Source organism: Melampsora larici-populina, assembly GCF_000204055.1.
Source record: "Melampsora larici-populina 98AG31 unplaced genomic scaffold MELLAscaffold_11, whole genome shotgun sequence".
Classification (NCBI taxonomy): domain Eukaryota; kingdom Fungi; phylum Basidiomycota; class Pucciniomycetes; order Pucciniales; family Melampsoraceae; genus Melampsora; species Melampsora laricis-populina.
In genome coordinates, this window is record NW_006768775.1 from 472,673 (window position 1) to 489,989 (window position 17,317).

Here is a 17,317-nt window from a genome sequence, read left to right on the forward strand (position 1 = left end):
TAGTAATTCTTTTGTTTCCTTAATCTTGTCACCAGTGATCGCCATGTCATCTACATGTAGATAGATTAATGTTTCCATACCATTTCTGTCTCTCCCATACCATAAGCACCCATCATGAGGATTTTGTTTTAAACCAATCTGTGTGAATTTATCCTTCACTTCCTCGTTCCAACACCTGGCTGATTGTTTTAGTCCATACAATGCTTTTCGCAATCGAGCTACCTTGCCATTTGCGCGTTCTTGATCATAACCCTCAGGTAATTCTAGGTAAATTTCTTCTTTCAAAGTACTGTTGAGAAATGCAGCTATAGCGTCCATCTGTTTGATATCCCAGCTCTTAGCCGCTGCGACGGAGACCATTATGCGAAAAGATGCTAGTCTTCCGGTCGGAGCAAAAGTCTCATTGTAATCAATACCCTCGGTTTGGGTGTAACCTTTCGCAACATATCTAGCTTTATGCTTTGAGATAGAGCCGTCAGGATTGATCTTGTATTTGAAATGCCATCGACCACCCACGACTGGAGCGTTGGTTGGACGGTCCACTATTTCCCATACCCCCATCTCTTTGATGTTCTTCATTTCCTTGTCACAGGCTTCCTTCCATTTGTCTGCGTCAGGAGCTTTCATTGCCATCTTATAACTCTTAGGCTCGGCTCTAGCTCTCATGGCCTCTCGGCAGTAATATGAGTGCTGTGATTCAGAGTATCGTTGTGATATTTTGGGTACAATGCTACGCATAGGAATATTGACGAAGTTGCTTGAAGTTGAGTTACTGGGAGTGTATCGATTGACTGGTTGACGTTCCCGCGTTGATCGTCTTGGTTGTTCCTGAACGGGCTGCTTGGTTACAGGTTCCTTTTCTGGAATTTCGTTGATTTGAGGTTGGTTGATGATCTGGTCTGTAGGTTCAAGTTCAGACTCGGGTGTTTCGTTCAAAACTTCAGTGATACGAGGAGGGAGACTCTCTTGTATCACTGGATCTTCTTCATCTGAATCGTATCTTAATACGTTTGGTGTTGAGTTGGGTTCAATAACTAACTGTTTCTCTTCCGCTGAGTCAAGCGGGAGATCCTCGATAAAAATCCAGTCTGGACCTTTATCGGCATCCTTCATAAAAGGGAAAATGAGTGGCTGGAAGGTCACATCGTGACTAATATGGATCTGATTTGATTCTTGGTCTAATACAATGAAGTTGTGATTATCTTCTGTGGCTCCTAGCAAAACACCGGGACGAGAGACGGGTTCAAATTTCCCACCTCGAACTTCTTTCCTGACGTGTCGGTAGGCTAGGCACCCAAAGGGTTGGAAACGTTTCATGCTCGATTTGTGCTTCTTCCATACTGACTGAGGGGTTTCTTTTAGATTTAATGAAGTCGTGATGGTCCTGTTCTGCAACATAACCGAATAAGACACAGCATAGTACCAGTATCTAATTGGTACGCATGACTGTATTAGCATACACCTAGCTTTCGTATTGATAGTACGATTTGAGCGTTCCGCTACTCCATTTTCCTCTGGAGTATGAGGAGAGGTGACCCTTGCAACTATCCCTAGCTCCTCAAGGTACGGGCTGAGGAGGCCGTTGATAAATTTGCCTCCTCCGTCTAGTGAAAACATTTTCAGAGGCTGCCCGGTTTGACGCTCGGCAAAGGCAATGTACCGCTTGAAACATTCGAATACCGTCTCGGCACTTTTGTTTGGCAAACCAAAAGAAACACGATAACTGCTGAAGTCATCAGTGAACAGAATATAGTATTCTTCTTGGTTGACTGCAGTAGTTCTTATTATACCACTCAGATCAACGTGGACATTTTCGAGGAAGTTCGTAGCTCTTGGTCTAGTGAATGGGAATGGTAACCGGTGATTTTTGGCTAGAGGGCAAACAGGACATTTTGATATAATTTCAAATTCTTTTGTAGTAACAGTCTTTGGTAGTACATCATTAAAATAACCAAGGCTCCACATCCTCTTTACACTACACCAAATGACATCTTTACCCAGGGGTATAGAAAAGTAGTGCGGGCATAGAAAACTATGGGTGAAGTACTTTTCTATACCCATAGAGATCGTGTCCTCTCTGCCTAGACATACCATTCTGCTCTATACCCACAGATGAAAATATCCACATGACCACAGGGACTGAATATAAATTTAGACTCAAAGCCCTTCTTGAGCATTGTCCAATGGGAAAGCATGGTCCATCAGTCATATTGTACACCCACTTTGGCAACCGGTGTGTGACCTATGCAACCGACTGTGCACCACCAAAAAAGCGCAGTGATTTTTGGTGGCATATGTCACCTGAAAATCTTGTTTGGTAAACAAAAATGAAACAAAAGAGATACACGGATCTCTGCACATATGTGCAAAGATTGTGCGCATTCTTGAAAACAACTAAAAGTCAAATATTTTCAAATTAATGCGACTGCGACTTTTCATTGTTCTCTCTTCTCAAGCCATCACCACCAGTTATTTTGGACCTCACCATTTTTTTCTTTGTTTTCTACAAGTCCTTTTCTCTTCAATTGCAAACCATTCAAATCATCACCACCTCAACCTTTTTCTCTACTTAAACTTTTCAATCTCAAATCCATTCAATCTCATTGTGGTGTTGATTCAGACTCAAATCTGACTTCCTCAAAAGACATCATTTCCACCAATTCAACGTTGCTGCCAACAGTGAAGAGCTTGGTCATTGACCATGTTATCATCAATCAAATTGCTTAAAAAATAATTGCAGAAGTTGAACAGGTAGATGATATTGAGAGCAATGAGAGCGACTAAGTTTTTTTTTTTGGTTTTTGAACTCAATCAACAAATGACCTTGTTGTTCCAAATGGTAAAAGACACCATTGTGATTCATTATCACCATGGTGATTTTGCTTTTTATTTGGTTACCAAACCTTTCTAACAAGCACACTGTTGTGTGGTTTTACATATACATACACGGTGAGAAATTTTTTCACCGTGATGTAAAAGTTGCATTAAATTATTAATGCAACTTTTTTTGCCAAAGTGGGTGGTACATATGTAAAAAGTGTCTGTCAATCTGTGTAAGATTGTGCATACATACTCACATACATTGCTGAACATGGTTGAGGATCTCTTTTATCACCATAGAATTGTATTTTAGGATAAAAATATCAAAAAACAGAAAATTGAGATTCTGCGCACTGTAGCACTGCCTTTGGGTCCCAATACATACAGCTGAGTCAGGGCAAAGATAATACTCAATTTCTCAATCTGAAATATCTTACATAGGTTTATCAAAAGCATTTTTTATTGGTATAGAAAAGTACCCTACCAATAGTTTTCTATGCCCACACTACTTTTCTATACCCCTGGGTAAAGATGTCATTTGTTGTAGTGTTAGGTACTTCTCGCTTGGGTGACCTAAGGAATAATGGAGTTTTAAAATGGTGAATTGGTTGGTTTTTGATATAGATGATTGATGAAATTCATGACTGACCAAAGATCGTATCGCCACATACATCATACTACCCTCTCCGATGAATTTTCCGATGAAAAGCTCCTTCTTGCCGTGATCAATTCGAAAATTTGGGTCTTCTAGTACTTTAGTAATTGCACCCGCTCTAATTAATCTTCCGCCGGCTATGAGGTTTCGAGACAAATCAGGTACATATAAGCATTCCTTGAGTTTGATGTCTTCTCCTTTGGAATTCAGCAGATTAACGTTTCCAATTGAGTGTATGTCTAGGGTGGCTCCTCCGCCTGCCAGGTTAAGTTTTGCACCTGGATCTTCATTTGCAATCATGGTTCCGACTTCAAAAAGAGATGCATCATGAAACATATGATGAGATGCGCCTGTATCGATGAGAGCGACCGAGTTACATTGGTCTCCAACACATGCCACTTGTGGCTTCGCTGAGCAAGAGAATTTACCGTCAACACTAACATGATAGCTGATTTCACAATCTTCTAGACGTAAACCATCAAAAACTGATTTGAGTTCGCTCGAATCGGGGAAGTCTGAACCATGAGTAAAATTTGATGAGCCTCAGGAGAAATGAGCATCTCTACGACCTCTGCCTCTTGAGTTAGAGCTGCCTCGGCCACCACGGGGGTATTCAATCCATTCACCGGCTTGTTTCTTGGATTTCTTCCATGCTTCCATCTTACTTGAGTTATTTGGATGGTGATAGCATTCGGATTGTTCATGAGGTTTAGTGGGATGTTCTCTTCCGAGACAACGGTTTTTACTGCAGGTCTGCCAGCGTCCATTTTTTCGACCTTGGCTAGCTTCGGAGGCTTCAATAGTGCAACTCGATTGCTGACGGTTAGAATTGAACATCTTACGCGTTTGATACGTCTTCTTCAATTCAGTTTCTAAATTTCTAAATTTGACATGTCCAGCATCTAGTAAGTCGCACCCCTTTTCGGCCCAATCACGGTTAAGTGATCTCACGAACTGACGAGCTTGCTCTTCTTCCGACATCTCTCCATTCGCTCCTAAATAAGCATCGATCTTAGCGCGGAACATATCTATGTATTCTAGTAGGTCCTTAGTTGAACCTTGAGACAGATCTGTGATATCACTTCGTAGCATCAACTTGACTGATTCCGAATTGCTTATGTGATAGTCGCGTACGGTTTTCCAAAGGAGAAATGGAGATGAAGGGGTGTTCTTTATGCCGTTTTCAAAGGTAGAGATCATTGATATAAAGCGAGTAGACTGAGCTGATTCCATGCTTGCTAACAACCAATGAAATATACACTTTTTCGTAGCTAGAATGACTTCAGGATCGGTGATAACGGTTGGGACATCCTTGACAATGAGATACTGATCGTATGATGCGGCAGCCAATCCAAATCTAACATCATCAGACCACGGGTTGTAATTCGTGGCAGATAATTTGGTATTAATAGTTATCTTGTGTAGTATTGAATTCACCTTGATCGATTGTTTCTGAGCCGGAGTGTCCGTATCAATAGGCACGGAAGCCATGACAGGAACGGTGGTCTGATCAGAATGGACTGTGGAATTCGAAGTCTCTGAATGACTTTCACTCTGAATCTCGGCGTCACTCTCGTCGAGATTGCTGAAAGGGGCTGGGGTAGTGGCAGGAGTTGGCAATTGATTTAGGGAGTCAAGGTCTTCTCTATCTGACATGCGATTTGCGTTTCGATTGAGATAACTGAGAGCTGAACTAGACTCTCGCTACCATGAAAAGCGACAAAGCGTGTCTGATGATGACCTGATACCCAATAGACGAATCCTAGAGGTGAGTCTCCTGACACCTCACGTCTTTAAACTACCTGACAGACTAACCTGATACCCAATAGACGAATCCTAGAGGTGAGTCTCCTGACACCTCACGTCTTTAAACTACCTGACAGACTAACCTAAAGAGTCAAGATAAAAAGAAAACATAACAATAACAGACAAACAGAATTAGAAGAAAAGAAATTGATATAGAGAGTTGAGAAATATAGTCTAACCTAAAGGTTTAAGTCAGGATATGATATTCAAGGAAGGAAATCGACACAAGCAGGTCTCAGTATTTGATTCTAGTGTCGACGTAGTATCAGATGAAAGACAAGAATAGAATAACAAGAATGAAATCAATTAGTGTCTTCTGTAGCATGAATGAATTGAAAATATGAATGGATGAATTGAACTGGGAAGGGTACTTACTCTTTTCCTATACCGTGATAGACGGATGAGGAAAAGAGTAAGACGCGTGTCGGAGTGGCGTCATAGTTTAAATGATGATGATTATGGTTTGTATTTAGAGATTAAGTTTAATTTAATTTGAACTTTTGATCCTTGAGAATTGAACTTAATACATAACTTTCACGGCGTCTGAAACCCAAGTTATACAGTCATTTAAGAAAAGCTTGCCCTAAATTGCCCGCAAAACTCGAGCGAATTGGCGGGGAATTTGGGGCAAGCTTTTCTTAAATGACTGTACGTGAATGTAACTCTCAACATGATTTACATACAAGCACCTCTGCTGCTGGCCCCAGAACCTTCATTGAGCCTCTCAGAAACCAAATGGTTCCATCTGTTTGACTTGGACTTGTAAGTTTTGTACATTTTGGTTTCTATCTTTCCTCATTATGTTTTTATCTTTCTCATCTTCTCATCTTCATGATCCATATCCACTCATTTTATCTTCTTTGAGTAAAGCCTTTTTGTAGTTTCAATACCTTTCACTTTTGACCTCTGTGTCCTTTTAGCATGTCACCCACAAGGTTTGCCTGTTTTGCTTTGTCAAAGTTGATCTCACAAACCAAATGCTGTTGTCTATTTGGAGAAACCCCTCATGAAGAGTTTGACAAAGCCACTGAGGCCGTTGCCCAGAAGCTCAATCAATTCTTTCCACTATGTCAACCCACTGCTCCACCTGCACCGCCACTTGGATGGGTTGATATCATTTGTAACAATGAAAGTCGATGGATTGATCTACCAGATTGATCTACCAACAACGTGTCACCCCCTGGAAAATGTACACATCAAAAAAAGTACTAGAGGCACCACCAACAGAGACACTATCAAAGATACTTTGATAAATGTCAAGATTACTTCAAGTTTTGGGGACAACTCAAACATCAAATGACATATACATAGCTATATTGTCAATAATCGACAAAGAACTGGACCTCTCAAGAGGCTTCTGTCAGAAGTAAGCAAGCTGGATGTAGTTGTACACCTTCAGATCAACAAAATCCACTCAAAATCAATTTAATTGATACTAGTACAATTTGTGGCAGGGATTCCCCAGTTATACCTTGGCACTTGATCATAAAAACAATAGGTGATCAACCCTGAACCTTAAGCTTCTTGAAAGGCTTAGAGCACCCACTATGGTAGACATTTTTTATTGTAAATTTTGTGGTCCTAACCGCAAAAATTAATCATGTGTGTAACAACTAAATCATTTACCACATGAAATTCACTATGGAGTGATTTACTGTGTGATTTACCAATGATAAATCACTATCAATCAAGTGATCCCACCGTGGCAAAGTCACAAATATTAATACCATGTCTATTTCCAATGATACATCCAAAAAAACCCTGTCTCAATGCCTGCTTCAATGAAAAGAGCAATCCATGCTCTTTTGAAGTCTTCAAATGTCAATGAGAAGCAACAAGAGTATGAGAAAATAGCCTTTGACTTCCTCTTTGACAAGCCTCCTTAACCTCCACCACCTCTCCAGACTTGTATCCACATTTGAGACTGTGTCTAACGCAGTGAACAACTGTCCAACAATTACTTTGCAGCTAATACCACATACAAATCAAAGTTTGAACATTGATTTCAAATGAGCAAATCAAGTGTGAGATGTCAAAGTGGTGATGAATCAATGAATTATGGGATTCGTAGAGTCAAAAAAACAAGCAATGCTTGAGATTTGATGTGTCTAGTCTTAAAATAAAACATGAATCAAGCTTGTGTAAAGTTAGACAAGCTTGATTCATGATTTGATGCAGTCGTAGGGACCATGCGTCTAAGACAGGTCCATAGTGGACCTGTTTAAGTTTTAGTGGTAAACTTACAATAAAACTGCTGTTTACCGCACCCATAATGGGTGCTCTTATGCAGCATTATATGTGCTTGTGTTAACCTCATAATACATTAGGGGGTTCCAAGTTGACTTTTTTTACGTATTTTTATGCTACAACAAATTGCCCATTGTTGTAAAATATGCGTAAACTTGTCCCAATTTAAAAATACGTTGGTTTCACACATATTTGTTTTACAAAAAACTTGCCCAAATTTTTAAAAAATACGCCAAAAAAATCCAAACTTGAAACCCCCTATTGGTGTGTGAGAAATAATACTTTGTAACCCCAGTGCACTCAAATGATTCATAATATCTTCCACAGAATTATGTACTTGAAAGGTTTTGTACTTTGACTTGTTTATATCATGAAAGTGTTCTCATTGGCATAAGATCCAATATGCTTCTGTTTGAGAAAAACATTCTACCTCTGACATGCTCCCATTTTCCTTCTGATGAATATGGAGTCTATCTATCACTTATTGCAAGTTTTGATTTGATGGCCCAAGCAGAATTGCTTTACATTGCTCATGTTTGGTTGGTTCACTTGTGGTATTGGAAGAAACTGATGGACCTGTGCAATGTGAAATCCATTCAAAAACAGTTGATGTCAATAAGGTCAACCCTGAAAATCACTTGGCTTGTATGATGACTAATTATCTAGAACGAGATGCTCTTCATACTGGATGAATAAATCATCTCAAAAAATGTTTGTGCATGTCACTTTGCAATTATTTTAAGCCATCCAATCCACCCATTGGAATTTTTTGAATTGCTTAGTGCACATACGTTGAAATGGATAGGATGCTTTGGAATTATGTGTATAATTTATGTTTTTAAACCATGTCAAACTTATATTATCTTCGATCCAAAGATCTTTGAGCTCAATTCATGCCTCAAGCTAGGAGTATCTAAAGGTCTTCTCCTCACCCTGGTTTCCTCCCTGACAAAGGATTTTGAAAGCTGTAGCACTGAATCAATTCAACTCTTTAGATAAGACTAAATCTCAAATATCTTCTTGTTAAACTGCCTCTCTTTCATCCCAAGCTTTCCATCCCCTTCCAAAAAATTGTGTGCTTCCTTTTGTGTTCATAATTCAAACTGGTCTACCAGACTTCATTGGGAGCTTGCATGATTTGCAAAATGGAAAATGAGATTCAGTCAACCAATTCCCTTTTACAGAAAGGGAAATTCCAAGACTACTCAACTTCACCAAAATGAAATAAACTTGGAGTAGAAGGCAGAGGAAGATAAGTTCAATTTAGTTCAAACTAATACTTGAATTGACTTCATTAACTGATGTCATCAATGTTTCCACATGTCTTGAATTTCCTTTTATCCTTCTCAAACAGAACCAAAAGCATAATCATGATAGAAACAAATTTACAAACTATTGATTGCCTCGAACTAACTTTCTGCTTCAAGTACTGCATGGGTGATCACTGTGGTGGCTGATCTTGATGCTGATGATGCATTGGCAATGTCCTTTAATTCAATGTCATGATTTGTGGGAAATTTGATCAAGAAGCACCTGATGATTGGAGTGATGAATTTGGAATATGTTATAGATCACGTGAGAGTGAATGCTGCTATGCTCATCTCTCCTCAACTTAATCTACCCCAAATGCACATAGATAGAAGTCATGTTGTAAATGAAAACCAATTTTAGGATAACCATGAAAAATCTGATATGCATGGATTGCTCATGATGAGAACATTCCAAAACTTAAAAAAATCAAAAGTATGATGTCTTGGTATGGATTTATGATTTTAGGAAACACAGCAAAATTGATATGCATAGAATTCTATCAATGAGAGCATTCCAGAACTTTGATTGGCTAGTTAACACAACAGGGTTTGAGTTCTACAAGTGTTTCAGGCCTTGGGTTGACTTTGACAATGATTTGTACATGACTCCATGCATAGGATTTTTAATCACTCACTTGGACCAAGTGAGTTGGTCCAAGTGAGTTTGATGGGTATCAAACCCCGGTTCCATGCTTGTTTCCTGAAATTGAGTGATTAAGCAAAGCATCTGGAGGGCACTGTACATATGCTGCTATGTTGATTCAAACAGTTTTGACTTTTAGAGCATCACCACTGGAACCTACTGAAAAATAACCAATACAGAGCCTGTATGAAGGGTGTTAAAATAGGAATATACATTCAAACACATCAAACATATTTCACATTCATCTTTCACACAATCTCTTTAGCCTAGATTTCAATCTAATTTCCAAAAGTTCTCAAACCTGGAAGATTGATTATCTAACCTCAGACAACTTGGCCTGATTGCTGGTGTTTACCAAGGTGTATTACTTTTTTGTCTTGGTGTTCAGAACCATTAGGCAACTTTGCCTGATTGCTGGCATTCACAAAGACATCATTTCTGGTGTCACAAGTTGCTATAGATTATTGCAAAGGGTCCTGACAGGACCAATGATGTATGGCCAATCTCATGTGTTTTTGCAAAAAGATGCAAAAACCAGGGCAGAGTAAAACCACAAAAGTGAGGTAGAATACTTTGCCAAGTTTGTCAAAGTTGTCCGGATCTTGGAGGACAAGAGTGGACATGTCCAACAATCACTGAGTACAGTCTGATGTTTTGTCCTAATGGGGGCTAAAAGGGTTTTGGTCCACCAACTACTAATGGTTTATCAAGTTTGAAACTTGGTTAGTGAGGAAACAATACAGGCCTTTTGGTATATCTGGTAAACTTCACAAATTCACATGCCTGCCTGGTGAGGCTGAAGCAAGCAAGGTACTTGTGGCCAAACTTATATGCTCCATAACCTTGCGGTAGAGGCTTTTGTAAGGAGCATCCTTCATTCCCTTTTATCTTGTCCCGCACCAAGGATTTGGGTATGGTCAAAAGAGAAAACATATGGGCCTTACTTTGGTGCATTCCCCAAGGAAACTACTCCCCTCCATGAAAAAAGTGCTTCAAAATTTTGGCTTGCATAGCAACTGTAGCATGTAAACCACACATGCAGCTGTTGTGGATGGTAAGTGTCTTTGACAATGGTTGGTTTTGTTCATCCATTATCTACATGATAAGAGCTCTTTCCTAGAGAAAAATAGGATATACAATATTTGCGGGAGATAGGTGCACAGCTTTTCCTTTTGGACCATAGGCAAATCCTTGGTTTCAAAAGATTTAGGAGGGATTGAAGGAGGATCCCTGCAAAAGCCTCTCCTACAAGGTTATGGAGTGTACAAGTTTGGTGTAAGTCCCTTGCTTGCTTCAGCCTCACAAGGCGGGCGTGGGACTTTGTTAAGTTGATAAATCTGGTGCCTTGGTATTTTTTGCGCTTTTTCCCACGCAATTTGTAAAAGTGCTGTATTTTGCCATTTGATCTGTCCTGTGGTTGCTCTTGTCGCCAATTTCACAAGGTCTCCTGCAGAACTCGAGCAATTTGGCGCCAGATTTTTGGCAAGCTTTGTCCATTCTTAATTGTGGAGCGCAAGATCAGGACAGAGTGTGTTTATCTTCAACTCTAAAGTTGAATCTAGATAAACTCCCCTCTAGCTGAGGAGTATATCTTTCCTGGCAAGTTCTACCGCAGAGTTGTATTGCCTCTTTCCCTGAGATCAATACCCTGTCAGCGTGGTGTGGGGGTAGCCCCGTAGGGGAGTGAGATCTAGTAAGGGTACCAAACCCCAACCTAGCACTCTTCCTACGTGGCGAGAACAGGCCAGAGAAGACAAGACTTCTCAACCCCCCGGGTGGTGGGTGGGCTTTGAAAAATTTTAAGAGAAAAGAATTTCTATCTTGCGTGGATTGACAGGGTTCAGCACGGTGGAGAATTTGGCTTCGAGTAGAGAGGTGAAAATTTTCCCTCTCTACTCGACTTCCAAATTTCAGCTTGGGATAGGTGTACACCCTAACTGTACATAAAATGACCGCATTCCAAACTTCAAAGGGACAAGACGTAGCTTGGCGTGACTTGAAGCCACACGTCAAGCACGTGACAAATTGGGGAAATTGTCACTCATTTTTGAGTGTGCACTCCGAGAGTCTGAAGTGATTAAACTCAACAAAGTCCCACGCTGCGTCTCGCACGCTTCGAGCGCAAGACGCAGCGTGGGACTTTGTTGAGTTTATGAAGTGATACACATACACAGACTCGAGTGACATAATTTTCCTCGCAGTGTCCCTGCGGCCATCGGTGCTCAAACGCAATTATTTCATCATGACATACGCTCTCCCTCGGGCCTCTATGTACGCAGCCCACTTGTTTTTCTTTAAAGGCGGCCCTTTGATAGTCATTTTGTCTTTCTCGCTCTACACCTGACTTACAACAGCACTTTCAATCCACGAATTATTGGTTGCTAACTCGACATAACAAAATGATTTCTCTTTTAAAACTCGTAGCCTTATCGGGAGCTTTTTTTTGTATGACTCTCGGACTGGCCGATGCTCAGTGTTCTACCCGAGGTCCAATAACGATTGAGGAGCAACATTGTTTAAAGTTGGTTTACATACCTCTGCTTTCTTGGTTTATCCAAACCTGAGATGCTATTCACGAGTTTGTGTCACAATGTTGCTCCATTACTGATTGCTCCTGCGTTGGATTCATAGAGCCTTACCTCTATTCCCTCTCCCCAGTGGTCCTGACACCATTATTTTCAATGGCAATATGATCCCATCTCGTTTCCGGACTTGCGAGGTGAGTGATAGGTGTCTTCCAATCTCAAGATACCTCAACCAAAACTAATCATGTAGCTATGCTGACTAATCACAATTCCTTTGTTCAGCTCAAGTTGAGAACCGTGGACGGAACCTCAACGATTCACATGTAAGCCAACTTGTGCCAATTTCTTTAACATCAGATAATTTCTGTTAGAGCTTATTGTTAACTTTGACTCTCTGCAATCTTTAGCTCCAAGGCGGCTGTGGAGAGTGCCTTCCAGACTTCTTGGAACCAATGCCACGGCGTAAGTGTCTAAATATCGTGATATTCTCTTGAGACTGTACACACGTAGAACTCTGACATTATCGAATCCTCAATTAGTACTCTACGATCACGATCACCAATGTTCAATTTCCTGACACCCCCGTTTATTTGGATATTGGAGCATTCAAGGACCAACCTGGCAATCCATAAAGTTTTCGACTGGCGTATTTAACAATCGCAGCTCTCCTTCGGCATCAATATCATTCTTACATCGAGATTTGATTCCCACTGAAAAGTCGCCGGGTCTGATGAAAGTCGATCCTTGATCAATTTGACTGGGATGTTGATGATTGTTTGTTGCCAAGAGCGATTTTGTAGTACAGTCTATGTTTGTCTTGTTCATGTGTTGTGTCTGAATTCCTTTGGTATCATCTTTAAATCCCGCGTACATTTGTGGCTTTATTGAGTTTGCAATGTCAGCATTGTCTGGCCATCTCTTTCTGTGTGCTCAAGACCATCTAATGTGCCTCAGAGCCTACATGATGAGGTTGTTTGGAGCCTTTGTTACAATTATCAGCTAGGGACTTGTTCTGCCCTAGCATAGCAAAGGTATCCAAACCACCTCACTCATGATTGTAAGCACCATCTAAGGCTCGTCTTGGTGCAGGATTCCATGACTGAGTGGTTAGTGCTCAGGTGCAAAGAAGCCCGGGACGGGTAGCGGAGACTACCCGAGAAACGGGCTCTTAGTGGTAGCCACGTGGGAAAAATTTCACTTCCCACTCAGAAGCTACAGTTGTCTCTGAAATAACCCATACCTTTTTATGGACCCCAAAAGGTATGGGTTTTCATAGAGTATGTGTTATCACAATGGGCTTTTGGGCAAGCCCGGGACGGGTAGCGGAGACTACCCGAGAAACGGGCTCTTAGTGGTAGCCACGTGGGAAAAATTTCACTTCCCACTCAGAAGCTACCACTCCCGCACACACAACCAGTCTTAACTGAGCACACCTCAAACACTCAGCATCTCGATTCAAGCTTATCATATCATTTCAAAAATACCACCCAGCCCACCCGGCAATGTTGGACACGGCTAGGTTTGCGAAATGAAGAGAGTTTTTCTCTCCAACGTAAACCAGGCGGCCGCCGGCGGCCCCCCCTCGAACAACTTAAGCATGTCAGAGAAGCAATGACATACTTAAGTCTGGATGGTGTTCTTAGATGTGATATGCATCGAGCTAACAAACCATAAACAAAATGGAAGACAAGTCAAAGTCAATGGGAGGCCGGTAAAGCAGGGTCAAACGGCGTATGATATAAGCATCATTGCAGGGGATACGTGATGATCCTTGTGTTGTAAAAACAAATTTGTAATCTTGTTCGGCAAAAAATGAAAATTTCGTTTCGTTTCACAGGAACCCTTGGAGTGCTGTGTGCAAAGATGAGTGTAGAGACCTCTGCAGCGCTCTTGCACGTATGTCCAAGTGCTTGAATTTGTGCATCTTGATCTACGAGTGTGGAATTCTACCCTACGCTGAATATTTTGCAACAAGATTGAGCGTGACACGTGTAACTTCACGCTCAAGAACACCGACCCCTTGGTATATATGGTTTGCTGTGAGAGGCTACGTGCTTGCTCGGACAGCGCTCGCTCGCGCTGTGCTTGGCTTGGGGATTGGTCAACCTGGATCCCGGTCAACCCCTCCAATACTCCCTTGATTTTGGCAATCATCAGACCAAATCAATCCGAACAGATCATAACATATGCTCTCCCTATACACCGCCCACTTGTTTTCCTTCAAAAGCAGCCCTTGGATAGCATTTTGTCGCCTTCTTCACACTTGACTTCCTCTCAAGATTACTCTCAATCAACCAATTGTCTATCAATATCTTATCACAAAATGCTATCTCTTGTCCAACGCGTGGCCTTATTAGCAGCTTTATCTTTTATGACTCTCGGACAAGTGTATGCTCATGCCTGTGGTCCCCAAGGCACGATAAAAATTCAGAAGAAAGATTGTTTTAGGTTGGTTTCTCTTTGCTTCCTTGATCGATCCATACCTCGAGATGTTGTTTATCCAAGAGTTTATCTTACAATTTTGCTCCATTACTGATTGCCTCCGCATCCGACTCATAGCGCCATGAATCGCTTGCCGGGCACCAATGGTCAGATCTCCTCGAAATCCAATCCGCTGACAGCTATTTACCGTACTTGCAAGGTGCGTGATAGAATTTTTCAATTCTCATGGAAAATTATTCACATGACATACTCTGCTGATTAATCAAAACTTCTTCATCATCTAGCTCGTATTGAGTACCGAAGATCCAAAACAAGTGATCCGCGCGTAAGTCGACTATCGTTGAACTCTCTGACCTCATCAAAGCTTCTGTCAGGACTTATTATCCACTTTCATATTTGTGATCGCTTCAGCACTAAGGCGGCTATTAAGGACGGCATCAATAGTGATATTGACTCATGCCACGGCGTAAGTTTATTACAAAACCTTCTGCCTATCTGTGGACACAAAACTCTGACATCGTTTCCTGAATTAGTACACTAGCGTTAACCTCCAGGATGATAAGTACCCTGACCTCGCTGTCAGGATGTATGTAGGGGCGTACAACAGCGATCCTAGCGATGAGACATATACAGGATGAATTCCACACTTTCCAAGCTACATTCGCACCCCCATGCATTTCGGCATTAACCTTAGATGAAAGTCTGCCCTTGATTATTTTGGCTACTGCACTTTTTGTTTGTCGATAAATTTTAGCGGATGCGTACGGCCTTTGTCTGTCTACATAGTAACTTGTTCATGTGTTCTGCCTGCATTTATTTTGTAACGTCTTCAAACCCCGCGTACGCTTGTAAATTTTTTAAGTTTCTAATGTCAGCATTCTACGGACAGCTCCGGTACAAAAGCAGAAGCTGAGACTATGAATGCAGTGGCCAATTCTCATCTTTGAGCCAAAACGAACTAGTGGGAACACCATTTAGTGAACTGGATGACAAATCTGATGTATCACCACTCATACCCCAAGAGATGAGATGATCGATGCCATGCATAAGGAGAACAATGTATCCTAGCCACCAAGTTCGAAAAAACGGTCAGAGGATGTATATAATTGATAGTGTTCCACAGCTCGCGAAGGTACACTGTATTCCATTCTCAAGTGGAGAGGGAGTGACAGGTACAGCTAAGGGTGTCACAGCTGTGGGAGAGGTAACACCTATACCAAGCTAGAATTTGGAAGTCGAGTAGAGAGGGAAAATTTTCGCCTCTCTACTCGAAGTCAAATTCTCCACCGTGCTGAATCCTGTCAATCCACGCAAGATAGAATTTCTTTTCTCTTAAGATTTTTCAAAGAACTCAATTTCCATTTCCAGAAACCTTCTACAAACTTAGTCTTTTCGTTGATCCTCTCAAGTTGAATGTGGAGAACTCTAAAAAGAAAAAACACAACCCCGAAATTTCAATCAAAGAAGATGATGGACTTGGCTAAATTAGAAGAAGAGAAGAAGAATATGCATGCTCTCAAGCTCAAAGAGCAGGCACTCGAAAGAGAAAGAAGAGCGGGATCACGGGACCCGGCGACGTCTAGCCTCAATACTGGTTCACCTCTTAGGATGCAAATTGTGATTGATGAACCTGATGGGGATGGTGTGACTAATTCGTCGGAAAAGGTAGCAAGAGGAGAAGAGATAGGAGGAAACAAGGAGGGTGAATCAGAAGAGGGTGATGACGAGTCAGGATCGACGGAAGAAGACGTTGAGACGGGTGATGGTGGCAAAGGGAGAAAGAAAGGAGAAGTTTTGAAGAAAAAGAAGAAGTCAAAAGGGAAGAAAAGGAAGTCCTCAGCATCACTAAATGAGGACGGAAGCCTGAAGGGGAGAAAGGAGACTTACGCAGGATTGATCAATCATGGTCATGGTGAGTAAATATTTTCATAAACATCGAAAGATGTAGAAATTCCATTTTTTTCATTACCCCCCCCACCCTTTGTTATCTCTTTTCGCAAATTTCTCTCCATGTCAAGATGCTAGCTATGAGAAGTTCAGCATAGCTAGAGGAAAGTTGCAGCCGTTGTTGGCTCCTGCCTTAATAAGGGGAGAAGCAGATGGATGGAGAAGGTAGTAGCCGTAGAAGGCTCCCAGGAGTATGATCCCTAGAGATGATGATCCTTTATATCCTTTAATCCGGGATGATGTGAAGGTCGAAGCAAGTCACGCTCCCCGTCAGAGAAGGATTATCCTTAATATACAAATTCTATTAACTCACGAGATGAGTGGCCAGACCCACCGGGCTCCGTTGAAAGATGTAGCAGCCAAACGGGATAGATATATCAGTCGCTAGAACACCTCTTCTTCGCCGTATCTAGGACATCCTCGTCCGAGTAAACTTATCCGCGTTTTAACTTAAGGCCTAGGAACTAATGGCAGTGTGGCTTATCGTTCACATAGGTCAATCGAACTCCTTAACACAGGAGACGTTGGTGCCGACCACCCAATTAATGGTGGGAAATGTGGTGCATTCGAACCCAATAGGAGGAAAGGGAGATGGCCGTCCCTTAATCAAACGACTTGCCGAAGCTATCGATAACCTGGACATGCAAGCAGTGTTAGCGTTGAGGAAAGAGATGGTTGAGGAGGAAGAGGTGAAGAGGAAGTGGGAGGAGGTGGCTAAGAAGGAAAGAGAAGAGGTGAAAACGGAGAGGAAGAGGGAGAAGAAGAGCAGGAAACGTGGAAAGAAGGAAGAGGAGTCAAAAAAGAGGAAAGGAAAGACAAGGGGAGGAAGGGAAGAAGTTGAAAGGAGGGAAGATGAAACGCACTCGCTCACCTTCCATTTCAAGTGATAGCTCATCTTCTTCCGAATCAAGTAGCGAAGAAA

The 17,317-nt window shown here is 41.5% G+C and overlaps 4 protein-coding genes across 4 annotated transcripts; 3 read left to right on the top strand and 1 right to left on the bottom strand.

The window, feature by feature from the left end:
• Positions 1 to 4,271: 4,271 nt before the first annotated feature.
• Positions 4,272 to 6,058, bottom strand: MELLADRAFT_61736 (uncharacterized protein; the record flags this gene model as incomplete). Its single annotated transcript, XM_007408203.1, has 3 exons — positions 4,272 to 4,291; positions 4,318 to 5,124; positions 5,965 to 6,058. The coding sequence occupies 3 exons, from the start codon at positions 6,056 to 6,058 to the stop codon at positions 4,272 to 4,274; spliced, it is 921 nt and encodes a 306-aa protein (XP_007408265.1).
• Positions 6,059 to 11,817: 5,759 nt separating this feature from the next.
• Positions 11,818 to 12,753, top strand: MELLADRAFT_74496 (uncharacterized protein; the record flags this gene model as incomplete). Its single annotated transcript, XM_007407972.1, has 5 exons — positions 11,818 to 12,002; positions 12,113 to 12,200; positions 12,289 to 12,329; positions 12,414 to 12,468; positions 12,546 to 12,753. 5 exons carry the CDS (start codon positions 11,881 to 11,883, stop codon positions 12,636 to 12,638), a joined length of 399 nt encoding a protein of 132 aa, XP_007408034.1.
• A 1,415-nt stretch (positions 12,754 to 14,168) lies between these two features.
• On the top strand, positions 14,169 to 15,346 carry MELLADRAFT_71402 (uncharacterized protein; the record flags this gene model as incomplete). The annotated part of the gene is made up of 5 exons (XM_007407973.1): positions 14,169 to 14,454; positions 14,566 to 14,647; positions 14,733 to 14,773; positions 14,860 to 14,914; positions 14,982 to 15,346. 5 exons carry the CDS (start codon positions 14,330 to 14,332, stop codon positions 15,084 to 15,086), a joined length of 408 nt encoding a protein of 135 aa, XP_007408035.1.
• A 1,516-nt stretch (positions 15,347 to 16,862) lies between these two features.
• On the top strand, positions 16,863 to 17,282 carry MELLADRAFT_104846 (uncharacterized protein; the record flags this gene model as incomplete). Its single annotated transcript, XM_007407974.1, has 1 exon — positions 16,863 to 17,282. One exon carries the CDS (start codon positions 16,863 to 16,865, stop codon positions 17,280 to 17,282), a length of 420 nt encoding a protein of 139 aa, XP_007408036.1.
• Between the last annotated feature and the right edge of the window lie 35 nt (positions 17,283 to 17,317).